This window comes from Rhea pennata, chromosome 18, assembly GCF_028389875.1.
Source record: "Rhea pennata isolate bPtePen1 chromosome 18, bPtePen1.pri, whole genome shotgun sequence".
NCBI lineage: Eukaryota > Metazoa > Chordata > Aves > Rheiformes > Rheidae > Rhea > Rhea pennata.
Window position 1 is genome coordinate 9,157,078 of NC_084680.1, and position 25,501 is coordinate 9,182,578.

Below are 25,501 nucleotides of genomic sequence, written 5' to 3' on the forward strand. Positions count from 1 at the left end.
GCATATGCTGGTTTATAGTGTTTGTGTAAACATCAACCTCCAACAACGTAACCCTTTTACAAGGAAATCTCCATTCCAGTGTTCTTGCTATTGGCTCCTTGCTTTTAAGTGTGTTTTGATGCTGTGCCAAGCTACAGGCCTCAGCTTTGAGTGTGTGTTTGATTTTAGGCTTCCTCAAACAAGCCGTTATTGTTAAGTTAGTTGGAAAAGCCTTGTTCTCGAGTCTTTGTAATTAACATGCTAAGATGAAACTTTCTTTTCTGTTGGCAAAAAGCAAGCCAAAATCTGAGTAGTTTGAGTGATTTCTTGTTCTAAAAATAACCTTTTTGTATGTTTTAATAAACATGGAAAATGATTTATTTGAATCTTGCTGTTAGACTAACATGTCATCAAGGAAGATTTTTCCTGGGTAGCCTGTGTTATCAGCTTCATTAATTGAATGTGGTGTCCTTAAAATAAATAAGAGACTTTTTTTTTTAAGGAGTTTTAGAAGACTCATGGTAATTTCCAGAGGTTTCCAGAAATAACTGTCACTCCAACTGTTTCTTTTAACAAAATATGGAGTATGCTGATTATGATCTTTAGGCTTCTTAAACAGTTTGGATTTTCCTGTGCTGTAAAATATTTCACTATTATATTATGGAACTGCCTGATAATGTGACAGTGTCTTGCGCTGCACAGACAGGAGTCACTTAACCAAGCAGCAACTTTATGTCTTAACAGTCAAATGATACAATGTGGGGCCTTATCTTTTGCATAATTGCAGGGACAAACTGCTTCAGAGAATGGGGAAGTTGATCTAAATGAGGCCTTTGTCAGAAAAGCAGTTAAACTTAATGCTAGTGAGTAGTTGAACTTGCAGGTTTCCAGTGATTTGTCAAGGGGAACTCTCCAAGTGTAGCAGTTTGTGGTGTTAGCTTGATTGAAATGCGGTATCTTTGTTTATTGGCTTCCAAGGGGGAGAGGTAAAACCTCTCACTTTGTGACATTGCCAAGATTGCCATCCCATGTTAAATTATTATTTGGAGGCTATTTTTAAGTTATGTATTATGTTTTTTTTTCTGCTCATAAATGCTTCTGGCCTTTTTATATTGGTAGGTTTCAGGCTTCAGTTGCTCAAGTTTGAAAGAGTTTTAAAATCATCTGTACTGGTTTTACATAAATACATCATAAAATTCTAGCTTCTTTCTAGTATATAGGAAAATTTAGTCCATGTAATAAGCATTATCAGTTAAAGCTATCACATTACTAATGTGCTCCCAATTGGATCTTGACTAAAATGTCAAAGAAAGTGATTTCTCTGCCCATCCTGGACTATGGGCCTGAGATACTATTTTTCTTTAATCTCATTGAGAGAGTGTAGGATCACTTTTCATCCTAAAGGAGTGAAAGAATCAGGGAAAATTTTTATGAAAAATAACTGACCATTTCCTATATGGGTCTGAATGTAATCTGTTAGTGATCAGTCCCAGATCCTCTCTTCTTACAGAGGCAGGCTTAGTTGTTGAATGCATCCTGCATAAATTAAAATTCAGCATATGCTAACAGCTCAGTATTTCTGCTTCTCTGTACTGGTTCACATCTTTGCTGTAAATGTAGATCAAATTCTTCTGAACTAAGAAGCTGAGTGATTATAAATAAAAGCCAGATTTTTCCAACCTGTTAAGCCTCTTGTGAGAGGGAGACAATTATTAGCAAGGCAACATCTTGAAGCTGTCAATATGTGGAGCAATAGAGGCTCTTGGAGGGAGTGTTGCTGCTTGTCCACAAGCAGTGGCTGTGTGTGGGATCATGTAAAGCTGAAGGATTTGTGAACTAAATCTGTAAACACTAAGCACTTAAAGCTGTGATAAAACCAGGGAAGAAAGTGTATGAATTGTCTTGAATATCTCTTGGTGGGGAGCATATTAGTGAACCTGTGTAGTATATGATCTTGAACTATATAGCTTTTGCAAGTACTTTGAGTGAAGCAGCTGTCTCTGGTTATGTTTACAAGGTGTAAAACTCTAAATGGCAGGATAGCACTAATCCCCACAGCCTCCGTCAGCCAGGCAGGTGCCTCTTTGTCCAGATGTGATTAACATATACCTGCTGTAGTATCTAAAGAGCTAGTATTAATTCTGCAGTTTGAACGAGAAATTATTTTGATAGCACTACTGAATGAACCAGATGGACTCTTGTTTCAAAGATGTAAATGACCCAGAACCCAGAGAGAGTGCAACTCTGTTAAACAAAACATCTGCTGTGAGCCGTGTGTCACCAACATTTTTTTTCTCCTCTGAGCATTAAGGGAACTGTCTGGTTATTTACCAGGTGAACTTAATTCTATTAGGACTATCTCTTATTACAGCTAGACTACAGGTTAGTTGTGTCAGGATTAATGTTCTACAGTTAAGGTCTGTGATATGTATTATGTTATGTATAGGGAAAATTTGATGGAGAATTATCAAAGTTAATACTGGGGATGAGGGAAGAGAAGATACAGCTTACTATTGGAGTTAGCTTAGTCTTCTAGTACCTGGTCCAGAATAGTCTGGTTACATTTAGCAGTTGTTTTCTCTGCTTAGAGTATTCTGCAATCCAGGTATTTCTTCCTTTATAAAAATTATGACACTCAACAGAAGCTTGATACTGCAGGTATTCGGTATATTCTTTCTGGTGAAGGAAAAAGATCTTTTGACTTTTTCACCTGTAACAGGTGCGAAATAGAGATAGCAAGTTTAAGCGACTTGTAAAAGTGCTTTAGCTTGAGTTTTAAATATGCTTTTAAGTTTTTTTTTTTTTTTTTTTGTTCTGCTCCTTTCCTTCCCATTAATGATCCTGTAGAATTGAGGGCCCAAATATATACCTACTTGTTGATTGTATGAATGCCAAGTAGCAAAGGTATGACCTTTCCTCATCTGATGTGGCAGCTCTGTGTGTAACCTTTAGTGCTTTTCATGTGAGATCCCTCATGGCCTGTGTGGCAGGTGGGGTTTTTTTGCTTTTCTAAAAGCACAGTGTACTTGATCCCTTTTCATGCCTTGTGCAGCTAATAAGGGATCAATTTCTGCAGTACTTCCATCTGAGAAGGTAGGAAACTACACCACAACCAAAATGGGGAGTAGGTGAGGCGACTGGATTTCTAATGTTACAGCAAAACTAACCCAAGCTTTTGTTTGTTTATCCTATTTACAAGAGTGCACTTAGTTACATTCAAGTGATAAGTAAAGGCCTTGCTCAAAATCCTTTAGAGGAAACAGACTACATAAGGAATCTGTCCCATGTTGTACACGGTTTTCCATATGTTAGGTGCTTAACAATCCAGGCATTGATCCTGCCTAAAATATGAGATCTCATGGAGTGGTAATACACTGTGATATTTGTTACAATAGCCAAAACTCACTCTCGATTTGATAAGTGCGTTGTAGTCAACTATTTCTTCTTTAGTCTGCCAGTGTCAGTTGCTAGGTTTCAAAGAGTGTCTGCCTTGATTCATCTGCAGTTCCCTCTTTTTTGAAGCAATACTCTATTTAATCAATGGTGCCAGAAGTTTAACCTTCTTCAGACTCTTTTCTTTTGTCTCTATCAGGAGTATAGCCAGGTAATTAACAAAGACGTGTTTATTTAAAATTTTTGTCCAAGTTATTGGAAGAGTTGATTGCTTCCTGTGAAGTAGTTGGATATGTCTTACAGTATTCTGAAGAAATTTGCACTTGGGTTGCTCGGATAGATGTTTTGAGTGTGATACTTAAATGTCAGTCTCTTGTCCTCTCTTCCTCCTTAATTGCTGCTGCAGGTGACTGTGTAAGTAACTGTATGTAACTGTTGTAAACTATCTTTCTTTTCTCTTAGGATGATGTGAGGCAGAAAGTGCACCTGAATACATTTGGCTTCTTCAAGGATGGTTTCATGAAAGTCAATGTCAGCAATCTTTCACTGAAGCCACCTGCAGGCTCTGATGACAAGAGTAGCTCAGCAGTAAGTTACTTCATAAGCCCAAAGTCTGTAGTAAGCTTCCTGTAAAACTGCCTTTACACTGGTTGTTTTAACTTACTTGAGGTGTCAGCTCTTAACTGGTGCTGCAGTTGGCTCTATTTCCCATTGTTAGCCATTTGCTAGGATATGTTTATTGTCAGCTTTATCCTTGGGTGCTAACTGTTCTATTTTAAGGAGAATCTTTAATTTATCACATTCTCTACTGAACTCGCCTGAGGAGTCTATGCCTATATATAGCCTGTATTATTTAATATTTATAGGTTACCTAAGCAGTCCTGTGGTGTGGGATGATCATACTGGTGTCCTGTTGTATTCCAATACAACTTGTAACCATTATTTTAACAGGTTCCTAGTACAGTGGTTGTCCTCTGATTTTTTTTTTTTTTAGATAACTTTCACATTATTGAGTACATAGCGTATTGTATTAGTGATTTTTTAATAAAGATACTGAAATAACAGGGTAAAACAGATCTATGTTCTTATTTCTATGCATATGTCTACTTTTATTACAAAACATATTATTTTTTTCCTCAAGCAGGAACATTAGGAAGAGAAATAAAATAACAAAGCTGCAAGGAACCAGTTCAAGGAGGAACCTGGACTGGTTTGAGCTGAGCTCTAGGTTCATTGGATTTGAGCCAGATGTACTTTTTATTCTTAGTTGATATGAATGAAGCAGTGACTTTGTTGCATTGGAATAATGTTCTCTGTCTAATTAAGCAGTGAGACAAATGTCTGGTTTCTTCCTTAAACATAAGTTAGTTTGTTTCAAGAGCAGTATCTTCAACTCTTTCAGTGGTGGCTTGACTTCTGGTATTGGGAGGATCTGAGCTATTTGAATTTGATAGATTCTTCTTAATTTGCCTTTTAGGTAGGATTCAGTTTGGATCGAACAAGGAATGATGGATTCTCTACTTACCTGGTAAGAATAAAGCATGTGGACTTTCTTTGCTAAACTGGAGACATCTTGTAGTCTGCCTTACTCCAGGAATGATAGGAAAGAAAAAAGGGCTATAAACCTGAGAATTTTGTTAAGGATGATTCATTTTTATAGCTTGCTAGAACAGTAACCTCTGCCAGCGAATGAGCATGCCTCATTTGTTAACAGGAGGGCACTCAAAAAATGTTTTGGTTACGTTGCCAGGATGAAGAAGTGGATTACTGTATTTTGAAAAAGAAACCAGAGCAAGATGTTTCAGTTGTAATCTTACTTCTGGACTTCAAAAAGGAAGTGTGAGTAAATAACGTACACTATCTTTAGGTTATTTTTGTAGTTGAAGATTGGTAAGTCCTTTTTTTTAGGAGCTTGGAAAGCTGCTGTGCATGTAGTTTTATTCTGTACCCTACTCTCACATAACCTGTTAAGATGACAGTGAAAGAAAATCTAGGATATAAAGTGGTTCAAGAATGCTTGTTGTATGTTGGAGGGGTAAGGGAACATAGGACATGAGTTATGCCCTAACAATTACTGCTGAAGACATGAACTTGAAGTCCCAGGTTGCATCTGCAGCTCTTGTTGTGAACATGCTGTTTGATTCCTTGTCTTGGGTTACTTCTTTTGTGGAAATACCTTCAAGGCTAACAGCTTTATTTGAGTTTATGTGAAAACAATGTTCCTGGTTATCAAAGGTAAAGGAACTTATTTTTCTTTGGCTTTGCATGTATTTGACATAATTGTGTAGTGTCACTTCTACAGTCGTCAGTTGAACAGCAGGCTGCTGTAAGTCATGGTCTGGTGTTTTTCCTCTTCTCAGTGGTAAAAGAGGAACTCAAGACACTTAACTGTATTGTTTTGAAGATTAAGCAAGGTAATATTTATACTGTTTACACTTAACTTCCCTATGTGTGAAATGGATGAAGTTGGGCTCCGAATTTCAGACTTGAAATTGCCCCCTGACGACTGCTTAATTCTTACACTGATCAAACAGATCTCGCAGGATATCTATCCTAATGGTACTCAGGAGAGGAAACACTCAAACTTATTTCCCCTAGCAGCGTCCTTTTTTTTTTTTCCCTAAGGTAGTATTTTAATAAGAAGTTGTTTTTTTTCTTTGCTGAGAATTTGTGGATTATGACAGCCTCTTTAAGGATGTTGATTTACTTTCATTTTGTTCAAAAACTCTTTGTTCATTTAGTGTGAAAGTACGGTTCTCTGCAGAAGCTGCTGCCCTGTTACCTAAAATTTCATTCGTGTCTGAGGAAAATGTTACTGCCTTGATTACCAAGGCTCCCAAAACTACCAAACAGAGCAGTGATTCTAGCAAAACTTCTGTTGAGACGAAACAAAATCCAACCAGTGAAGGTAAGTCTGCTAAACCTGACCTGTATGTTCTCTCACTGCTAGTTTTTGGTTGATGTGCATCCAAGTGTGCTGTGGTCAGGTTCCAGGGTCCCTTTAAGCTACAGTTTGACATACAGTCCTGTGTATACCTGTACATGGCATTACTCTTCAGGCTAGTCTGTCATATTTGGTGAAGTGCAATGTGTATATTCAGTTCCGTTCATTCAATAAAGGCCTAACAAGATGGTCAGAGACCTATGGTATGTGACCTATGAGGAGGGGTTGAGATAACTGTTTCTTTTCTCTGATGAAAAGAAGGCTATGGGGGAATTTTATAGCAGCATACAACTACTCAAAAGAAGAGTTAGATGAGTGGTGGAGCCAAGCTCTTCAGTAGTGCCAAGCTGCAACCTTTGGCTGTACCCACTTTGTTAAGTTTTGGGTAACTCAGGATGTTAGGAAAAACGTAATTCCTAGGTCGTTATTACACTACTGTAGCAGGTCACATATGGAAGTTGTAAAATCTCCATCTTTTGGAGGTTTTAAACACTTGGCTAAACAAAGCCAGCACCAGCCTGATCTAGCATTGACAGTAGTCCTACTTTGAGTGTGAGGCTGAATTAGAGACCTGTACAGGTCCTTTTCAACTAACATTTGAGTCTGATCTTCCTTATCTAAAGAGAGTCAAAATCAAGTCTGTCACTTAAAAGTTATGGGGAGGGAAAAGCAACTATACCAATAACCTTTTGTGGAGGCATGCATCTTCAGACCAGCAGAGGAAACAATTTGATAATCTTTGATCTGATGGGATTAGCTCTAAACGATTCCTGTTATCCCTTCCTGGAAGAGTTCAGTAATGTAGCAGTCTGATCTGAAATGGGGTTTGATGCATCTGTCTTACTGTGTCATGTTCACAAGCTTTGATGTAAGGGAAAATAGAGTATGCTTTCTCATTTTGTACAGCTGTTCTAACAAGTCAAGAGCTAAAGCTGCCTGTCACTGAAGATAATTGATTTGCAAATCTGACAGGTCTGGTTTTGCTTTTTCATGCATTAGGAAGTATAGTATTCACGTTGACAGTGTGCTGACATACAAGAGCCAAGAGCAAAGCTTAAGTCTTGAGCTTTTGCATCTCAGTAGGGTGGAATGACCTTATGTCTGGAAAGCTTCTTATAGGGTTTGTTGAAGTGAGGCTATGAACTTTATATACTGCTTAATCAAAGTCTACCCATCAACCTAAACTCTTCAAGTTCAGAACAGATCTTGACTGAGCAAGTCACTTTTTCTTTTCTTTTTCTTTTCTTTTCTTTTTTTATTATTATTACTGGGGCCTTGCTTAGAAGAGCTAACTTTTTCCTTTCCAAGGGCTTCCATATGTTTGTCAGGACATGTGTTAATGTGCAGATTAACGTTTCTCAGTAATAACATTAAAAGTCATACAGCTGTGGACTAAAACAAAATGGCAGCCTGCATCTGATGTAGGGCACACTTCCATGTTGCTTTTATTGTGGTTGAATGTAATGGAAAGATTCCTTGGCTAAGGATTTGTGGAAAGTGTAATAGTAGGGAAGCCTATTTTAGCATTCATTCTGAATTAATCCTCAAATGCAGTTGAGGGAAGAGTCCTGGGAGAGTAAGGAGGTACTGGGGAAGAATTGCTGTTAATGATTATCTAGGAAACTGCCACGCAGAGAAGAGTAGGAGGGCTTTAGTATTAGTAATTTAGGAAAGCTGGTAGGCTGTAAGAATGTCCAAGCACAAACACTAAATGTGCCATGAATGCTTTTATCTCTAGATAAGAAGTCCAAACGAAGTACAACATCCTCTCAGGTAAGAGAGAGTATCTGCTTTTCTCTTTCAGAAAGCCTGTGGGAATGTTCCAATATAATCCCTGGCCAGGAAATGGCCATGCCACTCCTTGTTCTCGCCTCCAGTGTAAATGTACAGAGTAGTTTTGGTTGTCTGAATGGTGTAAGTAGATGTAATATTACCTGCTTAAAAATCTAAAAGTTTGTCTCTTCCTTTTCCCAGAGCATAGTAGAACAAGCACATCCTGTTCACAATGATAGAGGAACTTTTTCATTTCAGGTATGATTTCTGTTAATGTCTAAATGTCTAGTCTGAATATGTTCAGACAGTTCCCTCACTGTGCTGTTTACTGAAAAGGCCTGCAGCTCCCTACTGTAATCCCTGTTTTCTTAGTATAGATGTGTCTGACAGTTCAGTACGCTTTTCCGATGGATTCTTGGGAGTGTAAATGCTAGAAAGCTCATTGCTTGTAAAGTGCGGAGGCCGTTTTAGACTGCCTGTTGTATGGTGCAGTCCCACCAAACATCATGATCTATGACTCCCAGCGTATTGGTCTACTGCGATGCAGCTAGTATATTCAGAATTCTAACAACAAATAGCTGTAACCTGACCTGATGATTCACTTAAGGGGTGATACTCTTCTGTGTGAAATGAGATTAATGCTTTGCTTCAGCATATTGGTTCAGTTGGGGTATTTGGTTAACACAACGAACATTGAATGTGTTTAGTGTCACAGAGTTCACGTAGCTCTGAATGTTCATATAGTTGGGGAAGGAGCAGGATAGCTGCTTATGTTTTAGGGAAAATATTATGATCAAAATAATGTTATGTTTCACCATGTTAAATATAGGACACTTGTTATCTTTTGTCTATGGTGAAGAAATTAAAACGTAGATGTCTAAAGGTCTTACATTAGCAGCTTGAACAATCAGAATTAGGTGTAATGACCCTACATCTGAAATAGAGACATACCAGCAGGTATGCCAGTAGCCTCATAATATTGTTGCTGAAAGGATCCAGCTGACACAAAATGACTGACCTTTCAAGTTCCAGTGGAGACAGCTTCTTATCAAGGCAACCCCCTTGTGAATGATAAAAATACTGACTTTCCTATTCCTTTTTTCAGTTTTTTTTCAACATCAGTTCTGATAACCAAGAAGGTCTCTACAGCCTGTATTTCCATAAATGTGTTGGCAATGATGGGCAGACTAATAATCAACAGCTATTTAGTCTTGATGTGAGTATAGCTTCTAAAGTGTAATTAACTTGTTCATTTTCAGTTCCAGCTTGTATACAGAACACACTGTAGATGAGTGTATGTGGAGTGGGAAATGATTCAGAACTGTGAGTTTAATCTCTGTAGTGACATTTCTGAAGAAAGCAAATACAATAAGAAGAATTAAGATACTAGTTTTACAGAAATGTGTAGAAATTTGAAGCCTGCATGTAGGCTGAATTCAGTCAAGTTGTGACTTTGTGCTGTAGTGTGGTTGGATCTTAAACAGCTGTTTGTGTTTTGCTGCTCTTAGAGAAACCTTTTTTTTTTTCCCCCTTGGCGCAATTGCCAATATTAAACTTGCTGCTTCAGTCTAAATTATTGGTCTTCTTGAATTCAGAATTACATTGTCAATTCACTGTCATTGCTTTTTCTGGTCTAATTTAAGATGCATTTGATATTGTTAAATGCAGCCTTTTGAAAGCTATACATTACAGCATGCATCCTCTTTTTTCTTTTGAAGCAACTTGAGAGGAGTCCAAGGGTTCAGTCCAATGCTGTCTTAAGCCTCAATACATTAGAACAACTCTCATTTTCATTTCCTTGTGCTCAAACCAGCTTTTGTGCTGCTGGGTAGTGAGCTATTCTGAAATGAATCTCATTGACCAAGGTAACTTTCAGGCCCCCTGAACTGCTCTTTACTTGGTTGTGGTGATGCTAGTGCTAAGGAAAGGTGAGGGAATGTGTAGAGAGTAGAATTTTGCAGCCCTAGCTTAACTCAGCCTAAACTCCTGGAAAGTTGCTCCCTAAGGTTATGTATTGAAAAGGCTAAGTTTGTTTCATTTGCTGTTTTGTTGCTTTCACCCATCGAAGAAATGGGAAAGAAAAGAAAACCTAGATAACTAGCCTGCTTGGTTTTGTCTAATGGATAGTTTCATTGTTGAAAGTTGATCTTGATAGATTTAGTGCACTTAGCATGTATAAAGAAATAGTTTAGGGGCATAAATAAAATGTTAAATAAAGCTTCTCTTTTTTGAGTCACAGGGTAATAGGCTTGCAGCAGAGTGCTTTCTATCTCCTCACAAATGAAGAAATCCATGGTAGTAAAGCTAAGAGTGAGTTCTTACAGCTATGTAGGCTCTCTTCACATCACGAATCAGGACTATGATTAAAAAAGAAAAACCTGCCTGTTTATGCAAGGTTGTAGATGATATTTTTGAATCAAATGTGGTTGAACTCTGAAGTTTAGTATACAGACCAAGTGTTATTTGGGAAAACTCACTTTGGCTTTCTAGATTATGTTCTATAACTCAAGTACCAGAAGGAACCTCTGTCCATTCTGCTTTTCAAGGAAACTGTTATAGGAATAACTTGCAAAATGTTTTGAGATTCTTCAGGATGAAAAATTGCTTTTTTTTTTTTTTTTTTTTTTTTGAGTCTCATAAGTTACAGCTTCAGGGAAGTTATTTTTAAAGGAGTGAATTTGATTGTTGAACTGTAATTGTTAACTAAATGCTTTAGCAAAATATTTTCAACTGTACATATAACATCTTTAATATTCAGATAGAAATTACGGAAAAGAATCCTGAAAGCTACCTCTCAGCGGGTGAGATCCCACTGCCAAAACTTTACATTTCTATGGCTCTCTTCTTTTTCTTGTCTGGGACTGTGTGGATCCACATACTTCGTAAACGCAGGTAAACAAACCACTTCTGTGAGAGCAGAAGCATGAACTTAGTTCAATAGACTTTACTTGGTCCTTTTATTGTGCACCATTCACTGTCAGACTATGTTACCTGAAACTCCAAGTTTGAGTCAATCTTGTATGTTTAATCCATACAGTTTCTAGTTAAAAAGCAAGTACTTCCATCAATATCATTTTTGCAGACCATTTTTACAAAGTTAAGTCCAATGTTAAAGAAATTGTGGTGTACATATTCAAATATATTGTGAAGAAAACTGAACAGGGAACTCCTGTAATCAGTGACAAGGAGAATGTTGTTAGAAAGTAGTGCTCAGTAACAACGGGAACTTAATCAAATTCATATGGAGGATGATAGCTTACAACAGTGGGGAGTCATAAAAAAATGATTGTTGAAAGCAGTAGGATTTTCTAAGTGAAAACTGCACTTTTTAATAATTTAAAACGTAGCATCGGAAGTCAGAAACTCCTAGGATTTCATTTTAACTTTACCTCTGACTTTAGTCTGAAGTTCTCTTTGAGATCCAGTTATCTGATGATCTGAAGTTTGGTTGGTGGCCTGGTATAGTGATTTAGGAAAGGGGTTATCCATTTGAATCATCTGTAAGTTTTTCTAAAAATAGTTCTAAAAATGGCTTCTAAAAATATGATCTAAGTGTATTGGATGTTCTTATGAATTGCTATTTTTAAGTTAAACTAAGTGTTAAAGTCCTGTAAGATATCTAGCTGAAATGTTCAGGATGCTGCAAAAATTGACTGCAGCATTCAGTAAAGAAAATCCCTTTGCTCTAGTAGTTAGCTCAGCCTGGGAGTTACTGTTTGGCACTTCTAGATGATAAAGAAATACCCTTGTGAAACTAAGATATTTTAATGCTAGCTCTTTAATTGATACCTTTTTCTTCCCAGAAATGATGTGTTTAAGATTCACTGGCTAATGGCAGCCCTTCCTTTCACAAAATCTCTGTCCTTAGTGTTCCATGCGGTATGTATGTGTTCTCTGCCTCAAGTTGCTCAGCTGGAAAGTAGAAAATTGGTATCCAGGGCATGCTGTTTTAGAGAAATCTGTATCATAGCAGGAGTGTGTGTGTGTGTGTGTGTAGTGTCTTTTCTACTGAAGCTTTGGTACTGAATATCTGCTGTTCAGTGGAAATGATTCAGTTTTCATCAGCAAATTCTGACTCTGAAATACAAATTCTCACTCTGAAATACAAGTGAAATCATGGCCTGAAGCGGTGTGGCAGCAGGCATATATGTGAGGGTTGGATGAGTTCTATGAATTGTAATGCTTCAGCAATTTGAGGTCAGCCTGAAGACTTGAGTTGTGGTGCTGCTGCAGCTACATGGCTGATGGTAAGTATAGTGAATGGAGACCTTGATGAATGTCTGAAATTCAAGGCCATTACCTTAGATGACGTATTATGCCATACCATAACAGACATAACATTACAAGCTTTAATGGATTCGATACCCACAGTCTCTATTGAATTGTATTGACTCTGCCTTTCTACTGGAAAGATCTCATACGATAATGGCAAGCATGTAGTCCTGTCACGTTCATGCCAACCGTGATCTCCACCATCAAGTTCATGCTGTGATAGTTGCCGTAAACTTGAAGTTGTTAACATTTTTGGATATGGTTTCCAGTGAAGGTAAAAGCAGAAGGCCTCTAGGTACCTAATGCAAGTGAGTTTAAAAAATGAATAAAATTGATATGAATTAAGTTGAATGCAATTGATCAACTATAACGAAGTGTGGGAGCTGTGTAGGAAGGATGTAGATTGTATAAAAGGTACATTCACTAACACTTTGGAAATAAAACAAATGGGAAGTGTCTCATTGCTGCTAAACAAAATTAGAGCAGGTTGGGAGGATGTACTCTGAGATGTAACAGAACTGAGTTTGTACACACTGATGGAAACTGAAACTTGAAATGGCTCTCAGAGCACACTTATTTTATGATGGGTGGAGTGAAACACGAAAAGTTTTTATAAGATGTAACATTCTATTTTCTGCTTCCAGATCGACTATCACTACATTTCCTCTCAGGGATTTCCTATTGAAGGCTGGGCTGTTGTGTATTACATCACTCACCTGTAAGTATGTCAGAAGAATGTTTTGATGGATTCAAAGAATGAAACTGATTCCCCCCCGCCCCCAGCTTTGTCACAAGCTGGGAAATTGCTGATTCTTTGGCACTATGGTCTGAGTGACAAGACAACAATCAGCTCTGTGTGAAGGGGAAAGCTCTACTTAAAGAGGGCAGCTGCAGACAATTAGCAGTTATGTGGGTGAAGGAGTAAAAGGAGAAGAAATGCTTTGCTTTTCTTTGTTCATGCTAATATTCAAGTGTCTGATTTGTTTATGGTGTGAATGGTGAGAGGGTGCAGCTGCCAGTGTTTTTCCCATTTCACTGTGGGGAAGTGGATGATGTCCTCAGGACAAGATTGCATATATTGACAATTGTGAATGAAATCTAATATTGCTATGATACACAGTTGTAAGTGAGTATGTCTGCTTCACTGTTGTAGGATAGTAACTCCTCAAAGTTGTGGACTGCGGTGCAGTTGTTTTGGTTAGTGGCTTTAGATGACCTGGGCAGAGGAAGAAGTATGATGAAATAAGTCTCTCACTGTGGTATCTGCTTCTCTTTCAGACTGAAGGGTGCTCTTCTGTTCATTACTATTGCCCTCATTGGCACAGGCTGGGCTTTCATTAAGCACATCCTTTCAGATAAAGACAAAAAAATTTTCATGATTGTCATCCCACTTCAGGTGAGGACCAAGTTGTGTCAGTACTTGTTGTCTTGTAGGAGAACTGCTTGTGAAAACTGTAAAAGCAGTGAACCTGAAACAGTATACCATACAGTTACTACTTTCATAAACCTATCAGCCTTTACTGCGTAAGTTAGTTTCTTGCTCTTTCACTGCTCCCCAAGAAATTCTATTTCTATAATTATCCTGCTCTTCTCCCCAGATTGAGTATTTGATAATAGTGATCAGATGGTGTCAGCAAATCAACAAGTAGCTGTAAGATAGATACATTCATGCTGGGGAAAACTTGGGCTGCAAAATAGTCCTAAGGTACTAAGCAGAGACATTAGATGAAAGCTGTCACTTCTGAAATGCTTGCTCAGTGGGATTAAAGAAAGGGGAAAACAGACTTACAGGTCTATTGGTTCCGAGAGAAATATTCCCAGGATCTTCAAATGATTAGTGCCTGTCTCCTACTCCAGGACCAGAGGTAAATAGGAGGACGGTATTGTATTTGTTGTGGTACGAGGAACAGAGTTTCTGCCTTTCAGAATAGTCTCTTCCCCACTTGCAAAAACAGAAGTACATACTTAGTGTTTGGAGTCCTTATAGAACTGGGGTATGGAGTACAAAACACTGTCAATGACCAAACTGAATTATTTCCTCAATTTAGAATAATGTGTTTAGTCTGTTATCTGTGTATATGCAGAATCCGACTTCTGTATTTTAATAAATAGCTTTTGTTTCTTTTATCTCTACTGATACAGTAGCTTCAGCACAGTATATAGCAGAAAGGACTACTTTTAAATGTCAGCAGAAATAAATTCCGATCTTTTTTTCTGTGAGTCTTGTTGAGATACTGCTGAAAATGTGATTTTGACCTAGAGGTGTAGAATTATTACTGATGTTACTGAATGGGCTCTTGCAAGGATGAGGCAGCTTTTGGTGAATTGGCAGCCCATATCTAGTCTCTTCTAGGAAAGCTTCTGCAACTTTTAAACACCTCTTGTCCTGCAGGTACTGGCAAATGTGGCATACATTATCATAGAGTCAACAGAAGAGGGAACAACTGAATATGGACTGTGGAAAGAAATTCTCTTCCTGGTAGATTTGCTATGTTGTGGAGCCATTCTTTTTCCAGTGGTATGGTGAGTCACTGTATATAACGCATGGTTGCTGAGCCCTGATGGCTAGGGCTGTTCTTGAACTGATGGATACTGGCTGCTAGTTAGAGGTTAAGGAACTGCTGAAGCAAAGAAAAATCTTAATCCTTTGTGGAGTTGAATATTTCATTAGTCTCCTAAAAATGTATTAATCTTAATCTTTTTTTTTTAAATCTTGTGTTGTGGAAGACAGTTTATTTGGAAATGAGCAGGCTGTCATCTTCAGTTAAAATTTTATAGGGAGCTTATAATGGGTATCAAATCTTTTGTGCTTAGGTGCAATTTCCATGAAGGCTGGTAGGCAACCATATGATGATTCCTGAGAAATAACCTGCTTTTTTGCCCTTTTTCATCACTTGGTGGTGCTTATTTATTCTGTTACAATGCTAAAGGAAGCAATAAAGGCTGAAAGCATACAAACACCGTTAGCTATCCTCTCTAGCTTAGAGACTCCTGGCATATTTAAGGTTGAGGAGTATCAGTGGACCAATACAGGAAAAGATTCTAAACCTTTGAAAGTGGAAACAGAACTGAAAAAACAGGGACTTGATAAGTTTGAGTGATGTAAAAAGTGTGGACAAGGCAGTGCAAACAGACCATGGGTGCTTTTGAGAACTGGAACTTTTCAGAAGTGCTGGATCTCTTGCATTGAGGACTGGAGTGTTGCTTTGCTGAATGAGATTGGAAACTTATCTACTAAGTGCTAAAACAGTAGTACTGTCTATGGCTGATGCTGCCTTCAACCAGAAGCTGTGTATTTACTTGACCATTAGAAGAAATAATCCCAGAGGGAATGCTTCCATGCCTTTCCTTCCACTCTGCTTGGCAAGAAAAAGCATTGGTTATATAAAACTCCACCAAAACGTAGATAATTTGGATAAATGCTATTATTAGTTCTTGCCAGTTAGTCAGAATACTTATCTTCTAAATTCATTTTTAGTCTTAATTGAGTAAACAGCTGGATTTAAAGGAGGCAGTGTCCAGGCTACTCTAGTTCATAAAAACAGGGTATTCTTATTTTTCTTGCAGTATCTCATTTTTCTGTAATGCAGAAGGAATATAAATTCCTTGTCTAGTAAACATGTCATCACTCTAGTGTGGAACTGTTTCATAATGCATGTATATGTGTGTATATATTTGCATTATTTTGTTGTGTGTGTATATATTTACACACATACAAATATATAAAAATAGAGCAATATATATTATATACTTATAAATTCACATATTTATTTTATTGTATTTGCATATATTGCATTGTAGTATATATGTTATATTTGATATATAGTTGTATGTTTATGTATGTGTGCATATATGTTTATAAAAATGTATATATTGCTCAGTAAGCTTCAGCTTGACTTGGTAGGGTGGTTCAGTTGGACTTGCCTTCGTATTTGACCTCTGTGTGAAGACCAAACTACACAAAGCCTTAGTGGCCTTCTGCCAAGGTTGTGAAGTGTCCTCCAAGACACTTGCGTGTCAGTACCCCCTTCCTTCTTCCCCCACTCCTGTGGAAACACTGCAGTTCTTCTGGAACTGAGGACATTTGAGTGTGATAAATAACTACAGGAATACTAATTTTCATTATAGAGAGCTTTTTCCTTCCTGTGATAAAAGGAATGTTACAGTGACAGTTCTTACTGTGTAATGCCCCATATATCCTGTCTAGTGATAAGCTGGTGCAAATTTGCCCTTCGGAAAGCAGCAGTATCTAAAGGACAAATGCTTTTGGGCAAACTGTCCTGTAACTGTTTATATTGTGCAACTGGTATTTCTGCATTTACATAAACTGGCAATAAAGACTAGGACATAAATCCTGACCCTCTTTCATCTGGATAGTCCTGCTACTGCTGGTGGGATGACTCATGTGAGCAAGGTGACAGAGACATGGCCCTTGAAAATCCATTCCTGCAGAGCAGCTTCTATTACATAAGCTGCCTATGTAGACATGTAAGCTGCAATCAACTATTTAAATGAAAAGCGCTTAAAAGAGCTGTAAGATGCCAAATGCTTGGCAGAACTTTGAATACTAGCTCAGCTTACTTGAACTAGTGGAAATCATTATGCTGGAAAATGCCCCAGTTTTTCACTCTGCTCCCTCACTCCCACAGAGCTTTCTGTAGGCTGAAGTAGGCTTTAGCGGTCTGCTTTTTTTAATCACACATGCGGATAACTGCCTGACTTGAGGAGATAGTGGTGATACATATACAGAGCTAAACGCATTAATTAGGAACAAAACCTAAGCACAACAAGCTAACAAAACTGTCAGATTTCTAGAGGCTTGTGGTGAAAAGGGAGCGCTAAAATTATAGTTAACCTACCCCCTTTTTTTTATTTCTTAGGTCAATAAGACACTTACAGGAGGCTTCAGCAACAGATGGAAAAGGCAAGTAATGTAATTTTCTGTGCTGTTTTATGCTACATGCCATGAAATGTTGCCAAAATTTCAAGCACATTATATTGATTTAAAATATGTAAACTAATATATAAATCTATTCTGTTGTCACATGCTTATTTTCCTGAGTGGGCTTGTATGAGTGGCTTTTGGAAGAGGACCCTTTTCATGCATTGCCTTGACTGTTGTAACCCATACATAGAAATCAATCTTTGGTACTTGCACAGCCCTCGATACTTTTGAGCTAGACATGACATCTAGAGCAAATCATCTGACAGCTTTGCCTCTGTTCTCAGACTCAAATGTTCAGAAGCAGAACTGGAAATGAATTCCAGAATTGCTATGTACTAGTTGATCCAGACCATCTTATTTAGAGTTCTTCAGAAATCTGTCCCTATCAGGAAGGAGGGAATTAACCCTTATTATGAAACAAAACATAAATTGGCACGCACTTCTTGGCTTGAATGTTTGTACAGCAACTTAAGGGATTGCTTGGGTAGCAGTGAGTTAGTGTTTAATGTAGCAGTGAGAAATGATATGATGGGTGGGAAGTCAAGCCAAATACAGCTTCTATAGTTTCTACTTTTCTGCCTCATCCTCTCACTTCTGAAATAGCTCCTCAGCTGTTGGTTTGCAGTTGGCTGCAGATTCAATCTATGAAGCGTAGCGCTGACTTCCTTGGATGTGAGCAGCCTTTTTAGTATTCTGCATTTGATGGCTGACTGTTCTTGAAAGCTTTATTTGGAGAAGGTCCTTTGGCTCATCCTTTCTGTTCAAACCCAGTCTTATCCTTTAACTTCTGTCTCTCCTTCCTGAAGATGGCCTCTTAGCTCTAGATATTCCAGCCATTCCTTGGCTTCTGGTGAGACACTTGCATTTTAGTGCAGGTTACATCTCTGATCTATTGGATGAAGTGTAAGGTTGGGTACAGAGCTCAGCTCTGTACGGACCACAGATTAGGGCTCTTTTTCCCCATTGTGAAACTGAACAGTACTTAAAGATGAGCCCAACACTTCTGAGTTCTAGACTGGAAAAAAGTATTAATTATTACTGGATACTAATGTGAAAGAGGTTACTATTGATAATCTAACAAGAATGTTGTTACTGATCCAGTGACTTTCACAGATTAATTTGGTTTATTTTATCCTGGATTATGTTTACACTTACTACTGTTACAATGTCTGCTTAAACCTGAAACTTCTTTGAAGCAGTCACTTTCTTCCATCCAATCCACTAAGGATTTCACATATGTAAGGCCTGATTCTTGACTAAAGCCATTGTGTGCCGACTACAATACAAGTGGCTCAATCTTCATGTAACTAAAGTAGACCTGCTGTGTGGCAATGGGTTCTGTGCCTCTTCCCAGTGCTGAGAATTCAGTTTCTAGTGCATATAACTAAGCCAGAAAACCACTGGCTCTTTGTGGCCTTAAGGTGATCATACAGTCTTGCACTTGACAGTTCTTATCACAAGATGGTGCTATGGAGTTTGCTTGATTTCAAAGCATACTGACAGAAGGAGGCAAGTTAAGGCTGCCAGCGTCACGGATGTTCACCATTAAAGGTGCTTGATCTGTCCACTGTTTTTTTTTTTTTTTTTTTTTTTTTTTTTTTTTTTTGTGATGGGCAGAATCCAGATCGGAGTAAACCCAAGCCTGCTGCTGCCCTCTCATTCTGAAGGATGTATTGTAGTATATAATAGCAGTAAGAGAAAAGGTGGTCTGAGAAGAAATAGACTTATCTTTATAGCTAGTCAGTTACATATATTAGTCTCTAGGACTGTTCCTTTTGCATGGATAATGATGCTCTTGCTTGATTGCAAAGATTCTGCAAGTTCAATAATTGTGTGTTGAGAGGGACCTTATGCTGCACTAATAATAAAGGAGTAGCTAAGGAAAATAAGTGTTCCAGGTAAAACTGTGTAGACTGGCATCAAACGGTGGCCAAGACAGTCACAAAGCTGGGGCTGGCTTGTCAGACACAGTGTTCTTAAGGTATTTAGAGGCTACTTATAGGAGCCCATGAAAAGCAAGTGAACAAGATTGTGGTAACAGAAGCAGAAGATTGCCTGTTGGTGTCACCCTGCTAGTGTGCCTGGTTGAGAAAACTGAAGATGATTTGATTTGCACTGTAATAAGGTAAAATCATTCCAGTTAGGTTTATAAGTGGATAGTTTTGACTGGAGCCATATGCTCCTAATTCTGTAGACGTCTTTTTGAGGCCCTGTTCTGCAGTGGGTACTACTCATGTAGTAGTCTCTAAGTAGTCTTACCTTTTCACAAGGAAAATATGACTAGCAGAAACTCTTAAGTTTACCAGCATTTGTTTTTCTCCCACAAATGACAGTGGTTTTCTCTTTACATGGTGACAGCTAGTGGATCCTTTTACACACAGTTTAATTGCTGTACTGCCTACCCTGTGATTAGAACTTACTGAATCATGCATCTACAAATACAGCCCTAGTCAGATTGCCTGTTGTGTGCCAGGATTTATTGTCTGTTACTGCCTCAGAGGTTGCTTTTCTATTTTTCTCACACAGACTTCATTAACTTATAGAGTGGCCTGGGGAGTTATGTGCTATAAATTCAGTAGCTGTTTTTCCTGGCACTGGGTCTTCTGGTGATTTCCTCGCTGGTGAGGAAGACCGGGGAAAATGACTTCCTCGTGTCCTTCAGAAGTGCCAGCTGCAGGACTTCACAGCTCAATATCCTGGTGGTGTTTCCTGACTGTCTATCTTGTTCTCTTTCAGCCACTTTATAACCTGTCTATTAGCCAGCATCCCCCTGGGTTAAGCGCAGCCATGAGTGCGGACTGACTAGAATAGAAATGAAGTAATAGGCTGGCCTGACTACTAGTCTTTTAATCTCCATTGTAGCTAGTGCAAGGGCCTACAGCAAGCACAGCTATGTGCAGTTATTTAAAAGGCTTGTTAGAGATAGCAGTGATTTGGAGTCACTAGGTAATGTTCATTTAAACTTGATTTTAGATGATTTTCTGAAGTGGGAAAGCTAGAGGGATGGACCTAAAGCTATAACCTATCCAGGAAGACCTTACATGCACAGATACTATGCTAGTAAAATACAGGCATGTGTTTGATCTGCCTGGTTGTTTGCTTTCTTTTCTTTTTCTTTTTTCTTTCGAGGTGATTTTTAGCATAACTAAAATCTCTGACCTGTACAGGCTCATTATCCTGCAGAGCAATGGGTGTAAATATCCCATTTAATTTTTTTTAAACTTGTCACCTTCAGGCTTAAGTACCTAGCTGCACCTCTCCTGGTCTGTCACTAGATCTTCTTTCAGTTAGGAGTGTGTTGACTGTCTGTTTCTAGATCTGCATTTCAGATTTCTAGATCTTGCTTACAGACTTAAGAGAATCAACCTTGCAAACTAGGAAGTATTTGGTTGGAAGGTTGCTAAATCTGGTCTAAAGGTGTCATGAGAAAAGAGAGGGGGGATATAGTTTAGTAAACTTATTTTTGTTTGAAACTCAGGTTCCTATTCACTGTACCTCTCAAGTAACCTCCTCTTACATATAATGTCATCTGTTGCTTGAGGGAGGAATGGAAAGCTGGAAGTGCCACCACAGTGTGATTTTTTTTTTTTTTTTTTTTTTTTTTTCCCTACCCACATCTCTGTATATGAGCAAAGATGTGAAACTTGGTGCAGCCTGGTCACGAACAATTAGTAATTCTCTTGAAGCACTGCAGCATGTCAGCAGTACTGGGGAAATACATTGCAGTGTATAGCTCCCAGGCAGCATTCTCTGTATACTGTGCAGTGGGCAAATGATTTAAAGCTTTCATGTTTGCCCCCATGTCATGAAAAATCATTCTCTGTATTCAATGTTTTCCCTTTTCTGCACCATGAAAACTCTGTAAACAAAGAGCCCAGTCCTGTGTGGTGCAGATACAACCTCTGTGTAGCTGGGCTCAGCAGATGCTGGAGGTGATGGCTCTGTGGAGACCAGTGCTAAAACACCTCTGCAGCTTTTCGAGGAGGAGGAAGTTGTGCAGTGATATGTACTGCTCCAGGCAGTACGTGGACATCTTGAGCCTTGAGATAAAGCTTAGTGATTTAAATATCCAGACCTCAATAGATTGCACTGGGAAGATGCAATTTGAGAAATGGAGACCTATTATGTTCCAGTGTATTGCTTCTAGGTATCCCAGATAGCTATACAGAGTTGACATAGCAATTGCTATTGATAATTCTGCCTGTAAGAATTTATTTTGACTGTGACGGGGAACTTCTGTGCCAAATGGCTAATGTGTTTCAGAAGATTTAAGGTTAACCAGTTGTCCTCTTGCATGTGAGAAGGTGTGAGATCTTACTTGCCCAGAGTAAGAGAGCTGTTTTATCTGTTGGCTTGACCTCTCTTTTTATGGTACCAGAATGCTTTTAAGAGTACTGTAGAGAGTATAGGCCATGCTTTTGTGGGCTACTCTTGTAGTTGCCTTTTGAAGTCTAAATCCACGTATGTCTTCATTCTTAAAGGGTTTTTTTTTTTTAACTTCTGTTTATTATTTGATAATGGCAAGGTTTGAATCTCAAATGCACTAGTCAGTGTAGCGTGCAGTGCAGGAGTATTTTTAGTTGTATTCTAGGGTGTTCATTCTAGATGTATTATGGTTTGTCCTTATATACTATATTGTCTGGATTTGAGCTCCCTGTGCCCTCAGCTGCAGTCCTCTTGTTATTACATATATATACTGAAAAGGTCAGATTTATCCATCAAACTACTGTTTACTTGTGGGTGGGGATTTAGCTGATGGTCTGACCTTCTTTTTACTCATCTTCTAAGCCGTCTCAGCATTTTAAGTTGGCATACTTGGCATCTCAAAAACAGACTGGCTTCCAAAACTTTGTGGTATGCCATGTTTTGATTAATGCAGGTCAAGCTGTTGCAAGTACTGGCTATTTAAGTAAATGGAGAGGACAACTGAGAGAAACAAGGTACAAATGTTGTTACAAACCAAGGAATCAAACCTTCCTCAGAAGATGACTTACCTTTTTAATTACTGTGAAAGAGGTGGAGCACAAGTAAGCATTTGTTTGTGAAACTTTTGGTAGAGTTCTTTCTACCCTACAGTTAAGTACTGATCCTTTAAAGGAGGATTATCATGTGCACAACAAACTTGCTCAGCCTTTACTACGTGTTGTGATTGCTGCTGTATTATCACAGTTTACAGATTGAGTCTGCAAGTGATTCAAGTTGTGAATGACAGCTGCTGGCCTAGCCTCTCTGTGAGTGTTGCTCTGTCTGAACTGCCAGGCTAGGTAAACCTAAGTTTTAAATTGTTCAGCATAGCAAGACTCAACTGCTACTGTTTGGGGTGCATTCAGCCTGTAAAAAGGCAAGTCATGAGCTGCTGATTTCAAGCAATGGTGATCTTAGACTCTACCTAGAATTGTGTGTTACAAGTTTAAGGTGTTCAGAGAAACAGAATTTTGTAGGTGCACTTTAGCACTGAGGCTAGTGTCTGACAGTGGGGGAAGTTTTGCTGAAACTGAGGCAGGAGGAGGAAGACACTTAGTTGAGGTAACTGAGTAACAGCCTCTGGAGCTGGCCCTTCAGTCTTTCTACTTGGTGTTTTTCTGTCTCTTTTCCTCCTCTTACCCTTTTCTTCCACACTGAACCATTCTTGATGTCTAGGTGTAGATTTGCCAACCTATGACTCTGCTGTATTGGTTATCATGATGAGTAGGTGAGATTTCTGAGCTGTGCTCAGTCAGCTGAGAGGTGGCATTGTGGCATTTCAGCTGGCAGCCAGATCTCAGGCTTCACTATCCTTTCCTCCTATGCACTGCATGAATCAGAAAGAAATGACTCTCCAGTTTACTTAGTTGACTGTAAAGCACTGGTGGACTCGCAGTTTGAATCATAGTTGTTGAGCTGGTGCTACTTTAAGCCTGGGAATCCTCATGGCCTGTTACAGGACCAGTTGGTGGTGGTCCTTCAGAAAATACATGCATTGAGTTTAAAATAGGTCTGTCTATGTATCTATGTACAATCCTCTAAATATATTGTGTCTCTGTATGCTGTCAACATATCTTGGACTCTTGGACACCTGTTTTCACAAAAACACCAGGGGTCCACATTTGTAATTCTGCTGCACCTGTAAAAACTGACTTTCAAACCAGAATTGACAGCTGTTCCATCTGTTGTTGACCTCTGCTTGTTCCCATCAGTAAATGCTGTGTTCCTCAAGAGCTGATGTAATCTGTCCAATAAATGCAGGTTAGTCTGAGGCCTTAGCTTACATAGTTTGACTGAAATGCATGCATTTGCCATAAGAACTGTTTAGTATGCTTTCCCATTTCACTTGTAAATTGTGACTGAGGTATGAATGATAGAGGACACTGCCTAGGTGCTGAAATACTTCTGCTGCTGTTCAACAAGATGTGATAGTTCTCCAAGCCTTGATTACCTCCTAGAAAATTGCTGTCTTCTGTTGAGTACTTCCTGACCTGTTCTGTGTCTTTAGCTTCTCGGAATGACTGTGAGGTAAAGTGAAGTGCCAGGGCTTGTGGCAGGAGTGAATCAGCAGTATGTAGTTGGCTATATACAGATAGGCATTAGATAAAAGCTCTCTACTGCAGAATATACGCGTGTAAAACTTAACTCAATGAGAGCATCTTTATGCTAACTTTTGAGAGAATTCACACCACTCTAGGAATTGTCCACTGTGAAGATAGGCCAGACTAGCATATCTCAGAGCATCCAACAGTTTGTGGGACAAAGCTTCTAACCTGGAATTACTCGAGTTCTAATTCTGACCACTTGTCTATGTTATAGACAAGCATCAAAAACTGTCTCGTTTTAACAAATTTTCTAATGAGACTTTTGTGTTCTCTTGGCAGCTGCCATTAACCTAGCAAAGCTGAAGCTTTTCAGGCATTACTATGTTATGGTAAGTAAGAAACCTCTATATATGTATAGAGAGCACTTTTAAGCCTTTCAAGCGTTTTGATGGATTAATTGTTGGAAGCTACTGTAATTGATGGATGGAGTGGAGATGTTCCTAGTTCAGTAATAGTGCTGTGCTTTGATATCATGGTTGGCTGGCTTAGAATTCTCAAAGTAACTTCTGTTCTATACCTAGCGGTTGCATCCTTGTGGCTCTCCTTAAACTGGTTTCAACTATTTGTACTACTTACTAATTTCCTCTGGAGACAGCTTGAGCTCCCATCTGAATTGATGGGCTTGAATACCACACTATAAACTTGCTAAAAACTAAACTTTGGATCAAATGGTGCCTTGAGATGCAGGCATGCAGTTTCTGATGAGGTCACTGGGAGCTATGAGCATACTTCCCAAGAGAGCATAGCCTTCCTAATGGTTTCCAGCAGCCTCATTTCAGACTCTCTTATAAGTGGTAACAGTAATAAATTACAATTCTGATTCTCAAATTCTATAAGATCCTAATACTTAGGGCCGGAAGACACTTTAAATATTAGTAAGTTTGAGTCCTCTGAGTGTTCAACAAGCAGCAAAGCCTTTGGTCTAGATCTTCTGTGTTTATCAAGAAGTATAATAAGGCTAATCTGACATAATGTGTTGTCTGGGAATTTTGAGCTATTCCTCTGAAAAAAGAGGATCTGCAAGGATGATGCTATTGGTCTTGCACATGCTTTGTCCTTTTCCCTCCCACAGATTGTGTGTTACATCTACTTCACGCGGATCATTGCAATTCTCATAAAGATTGCTGTACCATTCCAGTGGAAATGGCTGTACCAGGTATTTGCCAGTAAAGGGACATACATCCACCCTGTGAATTTTAATTCCTCTATAATCTTTAAGTGTAACTGCACAAAAAAAATTCTATAATTTGTTCTACAGGTTGTAATAGAACTTCTGAAAGTGCAGTGGAGTATCCTGGCTCCTGATTTTTAGCACTAATGCCCATAGGGTGGCAGGAATATATTTAGTTTCATGTTTGTCCAGCAAGGCTGCTGGATTGTACATGAGATGTCTGAAGTAATTGCATTATTGATTTTAGTCTTTCAATTTAAAAATGTCTGAAGGAAACTAATCAAGAACATACAAAGGAGAAAAAAATTAGCTAGGTTTGCTCTGTGTAATTGAGGCCCCAGGGAGCCAGTGAAATAGGCTTTTGCTTTTCCATTTACAGGCTTTATTTGCCTAGTGACTTTTAAATACTTGGTTTCTTAATGTATAAACCAAGTAACTATGCAGGGAGTCTTTGG

At 38.6% G+C, this 25,501-nt stretch overlaps 1 protein-coding gene across 1 annotated transcript in view; it reads left to right on the forward strand.

Moving 5' to 3' along the window:
- The window catches only part of GPR107 (G protein-coupled receptor 107), a 40,874-nt gene that overhangs the window by 1,580 nt on the left and 13,793 nt on the right, over positions 1 to 25,501 (forward strand). The window contains exons 2-16 of the mRNA XM_062590731.1: positions 3,835 to 3,960; positions 4,850 to 4,900; positions 5,123 to 5,211; positions 6,114 to 6,280; positions 8,055 to 8,089; positions 8,291 to 8,347; positions 9,195 to 9,305; positions 10,848 to 10,981; positions 11,893 to 11,968; positions 13,006 to 13,079; positions 13,640 to 13,757; positions 14,754 to 14,884; positions 17,242 to 17,285; positions 24,155 to 24,204; positions 24,948 to 25,031. Coding sequence (XP_062446715.1) covers positions 3,835 to 3,960; positions 4,850 to 4,900; positions 5,123 to 5,211; positions 6,114 to 6,280; positions 8,055 to 8,089; positions 8,291 to 8,347; positions 9,195 to 9,305; positions 10,848 to 10,981; positions 11,893 to 11,968; positions 13,006 to 13,079; positions 13,640 to 13,757; positions 14,754 to 14,884; positions 17,242 to 17,285; positions 24,155 to 24,204; positions 24,948 to 25,031 — 1,347 coding nt within the window. The remainder of the gene's footprint in view (positions 1 to 3,834; positions 3,961 to 4,849; positions 4,901 to 5,122; positions 5,212 to 6,113; positions 6,281 to 8,054; positions 8,090 to 8,290; positions 8,348 to 9,194; positions 9,306 to 10,847; positions 10,982 to 11,892; positions 11,969 to 13,005; positions 13,080 to 13,639; positions 13,758 to 14,753; positions 14,885 to 17,241; positions 17,286 to 24,154; positions 24,205 to 24,947; positions 25,032 to 25,501) is intronic.